Genomic DNA, 14,379 nt, shown 5'->3' with positions numbered 1-14,379 from the left:
TTCGACATCCGCAAAGTGTGTACTTCGCCCCCGGGGGGCACCAGTAATTGGAAGATAAAAAAGGCACTCAGCTTTTGGATTGATGATAGCTGTCATAAAAGAATTTCATTGGATGATAATATCATTAAACAAAAACACTCAAAATTTTCAAGCACCTCAAAGAGCATGGAGAACCCCTCTGTCAACCCAAATTTCCTGGTAAGTAAAGGTTGGTTTAAAAATTTCAAAAGCATTTTGCAATTCATAGCATAAGAATTCAAGGAGAATCTGCATTGGCTGATTATGAAGGTGCTAGGGCATTTTCAGAAAATTTCCAAAATATTATAGAAGAGTAAGGATCCACAGCAGTTCAAGTTTTCGATGCCTTCAAAACTGGACTTTGGTGGGAAAAAAATGCCCAGTAGAGCCTTTGTATCAGGGGAAAAAACTGCATCCTTATTTAAGGTGTCTAAAAGTTGCCTAACACTACTTTTGTGCAGTATGACTTTGGTCTTTATGGCAAAACCGTTGTTAGTTTATAGGTCTCTAAATCCTTGTGTGCTTAAGGCCATAAATAAAAATATCTTACCGGTACATTGGAAAGCAAATCCAAGAGCTTGGGTAGCTGGGAATATATTTAAAGATTGGTTTTTAAATTGTTTTGTGCTAGACGCTGAACATTGTTTAAGGCAAAAAATTTGAGCTTCAAGCCACTTATTACTATTAGATAATGCTCCATGTCACCCACAAGATTTGAATCAACCTAATGCCAAAATACTGTTCCTACCACCTAACACTATTTCATTACTGCAACCATTGGATCAAAGTATTATTTATACTTTTAAAACATATTACATAAGAAGAGCATTACAGCATATTTTAGACGTAACCAATTCAAAATCAATTAATGTAATGGAGGCTTGGAAGACATTCTCAATCAAGAACTGAATCGACATCGTATCTTTGTCTCTGAAAGAACTGAAAGTTCAACGTTAAATGCATGTTAGAAGAAGATATAGCCCTCTTCAGTTGAAATAGAAAACGTGCGTGAATCGTCAGAAAATGAAATGTGGCATATTAGAACTTGCTAAATGAATCAGAGGCGAAGGTTTTGTGAACATGGCTATTCATGACGTTCAAGATTTGTTAGCGGAAGAAGAAATTGACGAAGATCTGAACTACACTGATGAAGATTGTGGAGTTAATAATTTAACATTAAAAAAATTAAAAGAAGACCTGCGCTGGGCTGAAAATCTTGAGTTATTTTTCTTGAGTGCAGACCATCCGCTGAAATAATCCGAAAATTCAAAAGTTAAATGAAGAAAGAAATTCTGAAAGTAAAAGCGATCTCTTTCCACCAAAGAAACATTCTCTGTTGAATATACTGAGTAATGACAATGAAGAAATTTATTAAACTAAAGTTGTGTTAAATTAAAATTTGTAATATTTTTTGTTTTGTGTTGTACATACCTATATATTTTTAAAAAAAATTAAGTTGTTTATGTATAATTAAAAAAAAAATGTTTTTAGTAAGTTTTTAGAGCATGACTTCCCTTTTTATACTGGCTCTGGGTCTCATACAACTTGGTTTCACACAACACAGCATTTTCTAGGAACCTATTTACCATGTTATACAAGGGTTACCTGTATATAAAATATGCCTTGTATAATATACATGGCATTTTTGGTTACAACTGCAGGTAATAGATCAATAAATGCAGATTTTTATAACCAGTAAAAGAATAATTATTATTTGCTTTGCAGAAAAGGTGAAAAGAACAGTTAAAATTATATAGCAAAAGTGAGGAATCAGTTGCTTTCTTTATGTAAAGGATTCAAAATAAATAAATAAACTAACTCACATAATAATAGCTTTTCATTTTAACCCTCTGAGCATTACGGGTTTAGCCTTGAAATTTCCAAGTTCCTCAAAATGTCATGAATTGAATAAGTGATATTTTCTTGATTTTAATTAAAAGATGACACTTTCATTTTGTACCTTGATTCCTTTTCTTCCAATATACATCCAAACTGAAATCAGATACATTAAAAGCTAGCAGAAATTTTAATGTATAATGAATGTGGAAGGCAACCTTCTATACGGAATTTTCGGCCTTAATGCTGAGCGGGTTAAATTAATCTAAGTTCAGTTGTTTAGCGTGAGCAGTTTATGATCCATGAATGTGCATAGAAATTTTGCAGATAAAAAATGTGATAAAATTTTACCTCTTCCAGGTGGTAGACTTTCTATTTAACGTTTATAGTTATAATACTTAAAAAATTTGTGTATGCAGATATTATAGGTTATCATTTTTTTTATCTTTTGTTTCTAGGAACTTGAACAGATTAAGAGAATGAATGCATGTAAAGAAGAAGAATTACTTAAATGGCAAGCTATTGAAAAAAGACAACTGCCAAAGCGCATCAGAGCAGAAATGAAAACCAGAGAATTAATGTTTAGGGAGAGCTTACGAATAAGCATGGCTAATTTGTCTGAATCACCTGAGGACGAAAGAGAAAAGATAAGAAAAGTATGTTTGTGTTGAACATTAATTAGCAATAACAAGTCATCTGAACAAATGAAATTTATAATTTGATGTTGCATAAAATCTTCATTCCTAGTGGTTCCTAAACAGTTTTGGTTCACACCTTTGGTTTATCATTTTTTCTATGTTGCCTAAAGTCAGCTTAACAGTCTGCCTAACACTTGCAACTTAATGGAATTAAAAAAAAAAAAAAAAAAAAAAAAAAAAAAAGCTCAATATTTGTTTAGTTATTTGTTTTATTAAGTACTTCTTTCAGTGTAAGTTGTTTAAGCTGTTTCATTTTTTTTTTGTGCTATTACCTTCTGTTTAATATATAGGTATAATTTCTTGTTCAGGTACCAAGTTCCATTCATAGTTCAGGTACCAAGTTCCATTCATTGTTCAGGTACTATAAGTTCTGCAACTGCCATGTCAAGAATTCCCATTAAACTGTCAGTTGAAATCTTTTCATTTTCATCAATCTTTTTATCACTTTTTTCATAATCTGTAGTGATATTTTCTGTACTTAAATCCATTCTATGGATTTCACCATTCGTTAGTTGAGTGATGATTGGGTCATTGCATTGGAGAATTTCTGTTTCATCATCTTCATTTATTATTATTACTTCACTTTCTTTCACCCATTAATTGGAAAATTTTGCATTTTGTTTGTGTTATCTGAAAACTTTCAAATTCATGCCCGTCATAATCATGAAATGTGGTAGGTGGCCATAAATTATGCCAAGCATCTTTTAAAACATACGCAGGCATGTCCTTCCATGCTCTTGCACTGCTCCACATAGGAGTTTTTATGTTGAAATATTACAAAAAAAATTTAAATGGTCTTGCTACTGTTAAAAAATGTAGCATAGATTTTTTTAATCAATGGATATAGGATCTATGGGCTGAATGATAAATATACAGTTTGGAGGAAAGAATAAGATTTTCCATCTTATCTTCCTTTAAATGCCCAAGATCATGTATTTCCTCCAATTATGAAACATTTATATGCATTCTTGCAGTTGCATATAAACTAAATCAACTAAATTATGTTGTGGAATCTTTCACACTAGTTCGATCTTTTCTCCAGAGATCACTAAGGTATTCTGGGGCACATGTTGCCAGAAGAGACCAGTTTTGTCAGTATTATAAATATTTCCTAGAGATACCCTAGAGACATCCTAGAGATAATGTTCACTGTTAACGAGTTCGATGAAGACTTTAGGGACAGTGTTGCTCTCCTGGTGGTCTGGACCTATTTCCTGCAAATAAATAAATGATTTTGATAGCTTATCAACAAATTGTTCAACTGCTTCAGTAATATGTCCATGCTTTTCTGCATGAAATTTTTAACTACTTCATACCATGGTGATTTTTGAAATTGGTTAACTATCTTGTTGAATATGTTCATTCAGTTTTTATGTCCTTTTCATCATGAACTACTTTGGCTTGCACCTATTAGTAACACTAGACCTGTCAAGGTGCACCCTTGCTGCAATGTTGTCTCATCCATTCAATAATCAGTTTATCGTGATCATCGCTTTTAGCATAATGAAAGGTTTGCCTTTTATTCATTGCAAGCGGGTTGCCAGAATGCACAAAAATTTCAAAATATTTTCCTCACCTTTTTTTAATGTTGTTTACACATACAGAGGACTACAGGGATTTTACAATGTCATATTTATTGCATAATTTTGAGATGGATATGCTTTTATCCATTTTTTTGCTGGATTGAATTCAAATATGCTTTTGCTTTGTAGATGCTGCTATAGATCAAGAATTAGATACTTTTCAACATACTCGAAAATTTAAACTTAAGTTTTGAAAAATAGCTGTAATTAAAATCACCTGCAAAAAATAATATTATTAGAAAGTTAAGGAAGATCTGGGTTTGCTATGTTAACTGAACTTATGTGCCTTGGAATCTAATGCTTTATCCCTTTCCCGCTGCTATGGTAAAGTAAAAACAGTATGAACAATATTCCAGTCAAAGATAAGTCATGGGACATATTATTTAAGTTAAATAGGAAGCTGCTAACCTCCCACAACTATTCAAGAGCTAAAAGTGTAGTCATGGTCAACATCAATACAGCTGATTGGCCAGAGTATGATTCTGTAGTCAGTAGATGTTTGGAGGTGAAATGCAGGAGTCTTAGTTAATTGGGAGAAAAATCATAGTAGTAATATGATTTATTTGAAGAAAGAATGCTTAGAACGTAGATCCATAGGAAAGAATAAGAATTCTTAATGCATAGTATGCTAATATGTTAAGTTTATAACATCTAAATTGGCAATCGAGTAAATTCCATTTTTTTTTTCATTAAATTGATGTATGTAGCCACAATTCACTTGGTACTATTGTGATATGGTGATACTATTGTGATATGAAGAGAGCACAATGAAATTGCATCCAAGCAGCATGGAGGGTGAAGCTAAAATTGCTGAGTTATCCAGTATGGAAGCTCACCAAGAGGAAGGTTTTAGTTTAGGTTAAAAAAGTTTCTATTCTCAAAATTTTCAGTTTATGTTCCGAATTGGCTACGTCATAGCATTACACAGGCCATGCGAGATGGATTGATCCCGAAATGAATAGAAATAGAGAATTAAGGGGTTCCCATTAATTTAAATTATAATTTTGATTTACATGTTTTTATTCTTGTTTATGTAATATATTCGGGAGCAGGAATTTTCATGGTGTAGAAGTGTTTATCCATAAGTACTAGGAAATTGGAGGCGAAGGCAGATTAAATTTTCAGTTTTTTCAGCTACCTACAAGTCGGCACATTAAATGTGCCTGTTGCCTGTTCCAAAGGGCTCACATTTTTTAAAAATTATTATAGCTTAAAAATTATTATAGGCTATATTAAAAATTATTATTGCTTAAAAATTATTATAGGCTGCTTGAGTTTTAGTTCAGTTTACATCACCAGAATTATCTAAGAGTCATACGACACAGATTTTTCTCAAAATGACACAGTGCAAATAGATGTTGCTATTTTTAGAATAGAGAAGGGAAATTAATTTACGGTGCTAATTTAATCTTTTACATATTTTTTTCCATACATATATGTATATTTGTAGTTTCAGGATGGAGAAAAGAAACGATATAAAGCAGAGCAACAGCGTCATGAGTTAAAGCAGAAAAAGCAGTTGGAAGAGTTAAGGATATCTGCTGAAACCACTATAAAAGAACTTGAGCAATTACAGGTATTAATAATAAATTGAATCATTTGTTTTCATAGTGCAGATAATATTGTTTGAGATATATTTGGCTTCATAGATATTGTTTAACCCTCTGACTGCTCAATTTGAAGACCGAAATCGCTTCCAAAATTGCGTATTTTTTTTTGCATATTTTAAATCTATATATATAGGAGAATTGAAAAATGCACTTTTTCTTTCTAGAAAATACTAAGTTGCCAGAAAAACCAATTTCAGATGTTATCACAATAAATAAATAAAATAAAATAAAATAAAATAAAATAAAATATAAAATTAAATAAATTTCTGTTGAATTTCAGTTAATTTCCATATATTGCATAATATAAAAAAGTAAAATGTATAAAATTTAAGAAAATATAAAGTGCTGAGGGAATAATACCTTAAAAGTGCAATTTAGTATGATAAAGTTCAAACTTCACAGTCTTTGCACCAGATTCAGTAAACTTAATTATTAATCTAATCACTAATTTAATAATCAAGATAATCGCTGAAAGTTTTCTAGCAGCCATTTCTGCAAGAAAAAGCGGCAAAAAGTGAAGTTTGAGCTCTAACACCATGTGCCTTCAAATGCCGCAATTTAGTGGACAACTAACGATATCTGTTAGCCAAAATGTAAACTAAACACCTAATATTGTATATAATTTATTTCAATGGTTAAACGGGGAAAAAACGGAATGCGCTCCTCAATAAAGGATGAAAAACTTCTGCCCGTGGGATGAGCAAATTTTGCTACATTTGAGTTGCCGTGGAATTCGCAGGATGATCAACCAGAGGGCTTAAGAATAAAATGTGTAATATTACTTAAGAAAATGAGTAATAATGTGAAATATTATCTGTATGGCACTGTATAGAAATGTTAAGACTATTTTTAGTGCTGTGTTTCTTGCAAGAATTTTTTAGTTAAATAGAAGATAGTTTAAAAATTTCTAGCAGTTTTTGCAAACATAATCCTTTTGTCCTTCTCCCCCAGTGGGTTGTGCAGCTCTTTCTTTCCCATCAGTTTTTTAAAACTTCATAGTGCACACACCTCATTATGTACTGATCAGATGGATGAACAGTAATATTTTTTCAATTATTATGCATTAATTTTTTTTTTGATGAAAAGGATAAAGAGCTATATCAGCTTGGGTACTAACCTTTAATTTGTTATTTTTGTAAAATTCATCCTACAGAAATAAAAGAATAACTTAGCTGAACTATAAGCATCTCCATCCTACACTGCAGAAAATTTACTGTGTATAATTGTTTAACTTTTCAAAATACTATAAATATCTAGTGTAAAAGCTGAAAATATCTAGGGTAATAAATATCGGACGAGAGTTGGTATTGACTGAAACATAGTATGAGTTTCCTGTTTATTAGAAACATAAGGTTGATTATCTTGTACTGGTTTGGAAGAGAAACCATAGAATTTTAAAAATTTATAAACTCAGCATTTTTTTAATTACAACCAGGATATTAATCCATTTTATATTCTTAGGTTACATAGTCACTAAAAAATAACCTTAATGTGTAAAAAATATGTAATAAATAACAACTCTTATGGTACCATATCCAAACTTTCTGATGCTCTGGTGATAATGTACATTCACGTGCTTCATTTTTTATTGTATATCTTTTCTAATATTTGAAATAGTAGAAGGTTAATTTTATTTTAATCTCTATTTTTGCCATAAAAGATTTTAACTTTTTAAAGAAAGCTCACATAAATATGTTTTAATGTAAAAAAAAAAAAAGCTGATTTTATCACAAGTTTTCCAATTTTTATAAAAATCAAATCAGTAGATCTTAAAAAGCATGAAATCATGCATGAATCTCCCAAAAATGTTATTATTATTATTTTTTTTTAGTTGTGAACATACTTTATTCCTGATTTAAATCTGCAATTTTTTCTGCTTCAGTGTAATAATGATTATTTAAGTGTTTTAGCTTTGTAAATGAAAATATTAATTAGGTATTATTGTACTTAGAATGAGAAAAGAAAGATGTTAATGGAGCATGAGACAACAAAATTAAAGCAACTGGATGAACAGCATGCAGCAGAGTTGCAGGAATGGAAAATTAGTTTAAAACCTCGTAAACAGGTATGTAAGGAATGTTTTTGCCTCTTGAATGGTTTTTTTTTTTTTTTTTTTTTGGGTTGTTTAAGTTGTTAATCGTTGAATGTTGTTAATAGTTATTTGATATTTATAATTTACATTTCTAGAGCTTAGAGGAAGAATTTGTTTCTCAAAGAGAAGAACTAGAATCTATTCTTAAAGAACGTTTATCTGAAGATTACTGTGCTCCTTCCACATCAAAAGAAGTATTTCATCCATCCTACTAAGTTTTGTTGTAATGAATTTAGGCAATTAATGTATGTGACTTCGTGAGTGCCTTTTCCATTGTGCCAATTTTTTGGATGTTTATGTAATTGCAAGTTACATTGCAAAAGTACATTTCTGTAAAAAGACAAAGAAATCAAAATTACTATGAAACGGCTCTTTTCTCAAGTTGAAGATAGGAGACTGAAATGGTCATTAAATCTGTGATATATTTGATATAATAGTATTTTGTACTGAAATATTTAACTCCATAAAATGTTAATATTTTTTATCTAAAAAATTCTCATTAGAACGATTTTGAAGGTTATGAAGAATTTTTTTCATGTGATTAGTATGTGTTCATTAGCCATCAGTTGTTATGAATCTCATGTATAATTAGTAGCTTTGGATTTACACTACTGTTGTTTTTAACAACTGCTGAAGTACGGTAGTGTACTATTTGCATTTAATTTATATTTTAGGCAGTATGAAAATATTTCTTTCTGTAAGCATACTAAGTACTAAAGAAGTTTAGTCATTTTTAGACATGCTTATTTTACCCTAGTTTTAGACACATATAATATACTCTTTAGAGCTGTTATGTGTATTTCTGATTATTGAGAACTTGTAATTATTGAGACCAGTCTGTGTGTAACAAGAGAAATTAGGAACAACTAATTTGTGCCTTTTTCCTTTTAATCTATAGCGATAAGTGTTAGTTTAAATTCTATTCATTTTAAAACAGTATTTTATCTATCCTTACTAGTTATTTTTTTAAAAATGATTCAAAGTTTCCAATACAAATGGAAGGTTTTAAATATTTTGAGAATTTGATTAAAAATAGATTAGCCTGCAGGTTAAATGATGTTCTTGTACTTTACAACCACAAACAAACAAGTGAATTGCTGGGGAAATGTAAACATGATTGGTTTTGTTTGGACCCACTAAACTACAACAAAAATTAAAACTTAATTATTGAAAATTTCCTCCCTTGACTCCTTTCCAATATGCACCCACCAGCGGCCGAGCGGTAAAGACGCTGAACACTGGGAGTTCGGTCTGAGGTTCGAATCCCGCGAATGGGCTGGCTGCATGGGCGTTTTCGTGGTTTTCCCCATGTGTAACGTGTTTACGAGCCAGTTTCCCTTAGAAAGTCCTCCACGAAAAGCATCCCTCCCTTTAGGCAGATAGCCCTCGTGTGCTTTGCCATAATTAAATACACCAACACCAACACCACCTTTCCAATATGCACACACACACACACACACATATAGATATGAAATTAATCAAAGAATGCATGCTGTAAAATATATTGAAAATGTTTAATTTTCAAATCTCAATAGATAAACTTAAATAGTACTAATTTTTAGTTGTAAAGTTCTCTTAGAATATTAGAAGTGCGATTAAAAATGGATAAAAATTTAACATGTTTATAATATGAAGTGGCAATAAGGTATATACTATATTTCATAAAATGCAATTTAGCATTTGAAGTTTTGTTTTTTAACTGCTTTTCTGCTAGTTTCACATTATGTCAGGTCTTCATTAGAGCAGCAAAATATGACATGAAAGGAAAGTCGGCATTACTTTTCATGACATACTTAATTTTGCATTAAATTACATTGTGACTAGAGAGTTTTTCTCATTCATTTTATGTTGAATGTTTCCACACTTGAGTTTAAGTAGTATTTATTATTCTTTAAGATATTATTTGTGTATTTAAAATGTGCATATTGTGGAGAATAACCATACAGTGAAACAACACATTATGTATTTTAATTGCCTTATTGATTTTATGGGAGATAAAGCATTTGTTGTATATATTAGTTACATGCAATTTAAACTTGGCATTGTTGTTCTTAGTATAAATATCAGAATTTTTTAAATATATTGTATATATTATGAAGAAAAGGAGAAATTTCAGCAATATTTCTGTTTTTTTTTATCAATTATTGAATTTTTGTGATTCTGTTTTTATATTTCCAAAATTAATAGTAGTTAGTAATTAATAGTTTAATACAGTAAATTTTTTCACATTTGCTCATAAAATGGGAGGAAGGGGGAATTCGATGTACTTTATATTTTCATGAATTTGAAAAACCAGTGCAATTTCTGAAACTGACTGTCTTTTGTTCCAAACTATCCATTAATCTTTTCCATCAAAATATGATGCGTGATTTTGGTTATTGTACTTAGCAATTGATACAGCTATTCCGTAAAAATGTAGGTAACTTAAATGAAAATGTTTTAGCAATGAAAATCAGTTTGTTATAGCATCTATGTAATAAGCATGATCTCAAATAAATGGCATGCTTATTAAATCTGTAGCATCACAAATCCAGTATGCATCTCTGAACATTGTTAAAGTTGGAAATGGGCTGTTTCAGAGCATTTCTCAATAAAATGTTAGCATTTTTCAATGCAAGTTCTGTTTTATAGAAGCAATGAAATCCTACAATAAATGAAGTGAATAAAATCAACTTCATAAGTAAGGGTTGAAAAAACATTAGAAATTACAAAGAGTTAGGTATACAAATAATAATTGGAAAAACATAAATGTGGATATGAGATCACTGTGTCAGTATGGGGTAAGCAAATTGCGAAGGGAATGCAAATATGCTCTACTAAAAAGCGAAAAATCTGAAAATAAGGTACTAAAAAATAGAACACATCAGTTGTCTTTTTAATTGTGGTGGACTGGAGTAATAATTAAACAGTTTAAAATAATAGTAATGATGAAAATTTTTGAAATATCCAAGTTGTTGAGAAAGTTCAAAATAGCAAAATAATTATGAAGCAATGAGCATATTAGTAAACGTTACTTTGTATTATCTTTTCCAAGTTGTTAATAAGCTTTTATATTTAAAATATCCTTCTTCAGAATTGTTGGTTTAAATAAACTAAATAGGAATGTTTCTCTCCTGAATGAACCAATTTTCTTTTGAAATGTTTTGCCTGCTAGTAGGGTACTTTTACGTGTTTTTTTTTTTTTTTTTTTTTGTGCATTCCATTTTGACTCTGACCTAATCTTACTTTTTTTCATCTATATGTGTTATCCGTGAAGGGACAGTGACAATATAAATTTCTTGCGTAATTTGCACCTTATGAGCATGATAGTAGAGTTTCATGACAGCATGAAAAGTATACTGCTATTTTATGCTACTTACTGTTATTTTAGTAAATGCAAAGTATTTATGACTGTTTTCTGACTTTTCTTTCTAAATGTGTGTGATAATGTATAAAATTTGAAATATGTGTGATAATGTTTTTGTCTGTTTTTCAATAACAACCAAATAGAGTAGCATTTCATTGTTGTTAAAGAAGATGTATACTGAAAAGTTAAAACCTCTTCTCCTATCTTCTGAAAAGTTTCTTTTTTGATATCCAGCCTACTATAGTAACAATGTTAATTTCTGAAAGAGGAAAAATCCATAATCTCATAGTGAGAGGAAAACATGTAATTAATTTGCCATACATTATTTTTATTATTAATTTTTATCATCATTATTATGTATTTATGTTTCCTAACGCTTACTAATGTGACAGTACTGACTTGCTAAGGTAAAGAGGTATTTGATTTGCAAATGTTATTAAATCAGTTATACCCAAATGTTTCAAAAGCAGCAGATGAGGAAAATTTGAGGAATATGTTTAATTCATTATTCAAGTGCAATAATTTCAGCATTTTTTGGAACTTTAATTCACTGTTATTTACAGAAGAGGCTTCAATAGCGGAATTCAACTAAGCAGTTCCACAACAAGTATGTTTTTCAACAATTATGTTTTTCTTCCAGTTATTAGTCACATTTTTTTATCTAGTCCGTTTTTTCTCTTGTAATTCATTTCTTCTTGTAAATTCATTTTCATTATTCTTTTGTTTATAGGATAAAATAGGTGCATGTGTAGATTTTTTAAAAATTTTACTTTGCAATAAAATATTGTTTTTTAGTTGTATATTTTGTAACACTATGGAAGATTGTAAATGTTAGCAACTGTTGTTTAAACATGTGATTATTAATATATATTCTGGTATATCTGTTACTTTTTAAGTGGCAGAGCATTTTATATGTTGCTTTTTATGTATACCGTATTTTAAAAAGGCGTTCAGTTAAATATTTTTAGTGATATTTACATCTGGAAGATGCTGGTATTTAATATTAATTGCCATATTATATTTGCAAATTAATATCAATTTAAACTGCTATTTTAAATTAATATTTAAATGTCTTAAAGAATGTCTGCAAAATATAATACCAGCTCATGAAATATTACTGTTTTAAATTATGCAAGATAAAATTTCAATTGAATATAATGAATGTTTCTGAATGTAATTGGTAAGGGTACGAAGATCATTTAAGTTTGAAAGTTTTACAGCCATTATAACAGATGTAAAAATGAAGTCATATATAATCTGGAAGTTACTGTGAATTTAATGTTAACATTTTTATAAGTACATGTGATGCACGAACTAAAAGTTGTTAAAATATTTTTTAATATAAGAAATACTATCGAAAGCAAGCAATATATTCATTTTTCCAGATTTTTTTGTTCACCCTTTAATGTATTTTTAAAATTTTTCTGTAAAGTATTTCATTACTGCTTCAGAAATAATAGTGTCCTAAAGGTAGTTCATTTGTTGAAAGAGTTTTTCTTCCTTTTTAAAGTGAAGCTATTTCAGATCTTATGAATGTCATTTCACAATATATATTTTAAATGCTTCAGATACTTCAAAAATCTGTATTTAAATTAAAGCGAAATCATACAACAGGGCAAATGAGATGTATGCATGTCAAAAGAAGTATATTCCTTCAAGATCAAAATAAAAACGGCAGACAATTAGTGTTTAAAAAACCAACTATTTGCCATTTTTATTTGTATTCCTTTATTTTAATCTTGAAGGAATATACTTCTTTGAACATGCATACATCTCACTTGCCCTGTTTTCTGATTTCACTTTAAATAAAGATTATTTGAAGTATTGGATTTTCATTCAGTTTTGATATTTTATTCATTGTCTTGTTAAGGGGAGGGAAACCTGTGTCTGCCTCTCTTTTGTTTGTTCAAAAACATGTTTCACTAATTTCTTTTCTTTTTTCTTTTTTTCTTTTTTTTTTTTTTCCCCTGTATGGCAGTGTGTAAATAGTAAGTCATTGTGAAACATAACTATTTGCTGTGAACAAATTTACAAATCACTGCTTTTTGTACAAATCAAATAGATTTTTTTATGATGAAAATGTCAATGCTACTCTATCTAAACATAAGTGTGAATTCAAAAAAGTATACCATATTGCGAAGTTTCAGAGTTTTGTTGCGTTTTAGCTTTCTGTAAAGTATTTTGTATTTCAGTGCTATGCTTAATATGTCATATATATAATAATTTGATAGTTTTATCCATGTGAGAAATAAAATGTAGTCATCATAATATTTTATTCTTCACTTTTCTTAATGTCAAATCTATGCACAAAGCTTGTTAAATGTTAAATTTAGAATTTGATCTGTTTGTTATAAAGGTGAGATTTTAGTTTTCCAGAGAGGGGAGTTTGCGAACATTTTGTAGTTAGAGATTGATAATTGTTATCAATTTTTGTTCTAATTGTCATGTTCCATTTTTATTGGGGGAGAGATTTAATTATATGTAATATTTTAGGTTTTAAAAATAAGTTTTATGCTTGTACATACACTTGGATATATTAAACCTCATGAACAATCCGTGCAGTTTAAAAAAAATGACACTATAAAAGTTTTAAATGATTTCATGTGAAATTTTTGCAAAAAAAGGTATATTTGGTGTGTCCATAACAACTGGTGTATTTTGATGTTATTTTAACTTTCCATAAAGCAAAATGCAGGGAAATCTGTTGCATCATGTTCATGTGGATAAGGTAATTTTGGCTGTAATATAAGCTTTCTTTTTTACGTCTCATAAGTAGATGGCACCATTTTGTGAAATTGTAGCACTTTAACAAAAATTACAAGATTTGTAAACACCCTGGCTTTAATTAGTTGCTAATATAATGTCATATTAATTATTTTATGCTGATACATTTTATGACAATGAAATTATAACTTTTTATGTTTTATTTATGGCAAATTTTATCCATTTTACTTTATAATAAACTCAGTTTTGTCTTTTAAAATGTGTGATAAGTCAGCAATTTAAGGCCACTTTTCACGTTAAAAAATTAGGTATTCCATAAAATTTTGTAAAAGTTCTTTCATGTAGATGTTTAATATGTTACTTTATTTTTTACTGAAGTCAACAGGTTATTTTTCTCCATTTACTTGACAAAAACAGTATCTCACAAATAAATCTACACTGAATGAAGGGTTAAATTTCAAGAAATTCAAAA

General features: G+C 29.5%; 1 protein-coding gene across 1 annotated transcript in view; it reads left to right on the top strand.

The window, feature by feature from the left end:
* LOC118198763 (STE20-like serine/threonine-protein kinase) overlaps positions 1-14,166 on the top strand; it is a 249,198-nt gene extending 235,032 nt beyond the window's left edge. The window contains exons 19-22 of the mRNA XM_085808321.1: positions 2,313-2,510; positions 5,586-5,711; positions 7,697-7,810; positions 7,933-14,166. Of these exons, the coding sequence (XP_085664447.1) occupies positions 2,313-2,510; positions 5,586-5,711; positions 7,697-7,810; positions 7,933-8,052 (558 nt within the window). The 3' untranslated portion in view covers positions 8,053-14,166. The remainder of the gene's footprint in view (positions 1-2,312; positions 2,511-5,585; positions 5,712-7,696; positions 7,811-7,932) is intronic.
* Positions 14,167-14,379: the final 213 nt, after the last annotated feature.

The sequence above is a fragment of the Stegodyphus dumicola genome, chromosome X1 (assembly GCF_044657685.1).
Source record: "Stegodyphus dumicola isolate Sdum_Otavi_A_Nest chromosome X1, ASM4465768v1".
NCBI classification, from domain to species: Eukaryota; Metazoa; Arthropoda; class Arachnida; order Araneae; family Eresidae; genus Stegodyphus; species Stegodyphus dumicola.
The sequence above is the reverse complement of the archived record's forward strand: the minus strand, read 5'-3'. Positions and strand labels throughout refer to the sequence as shown.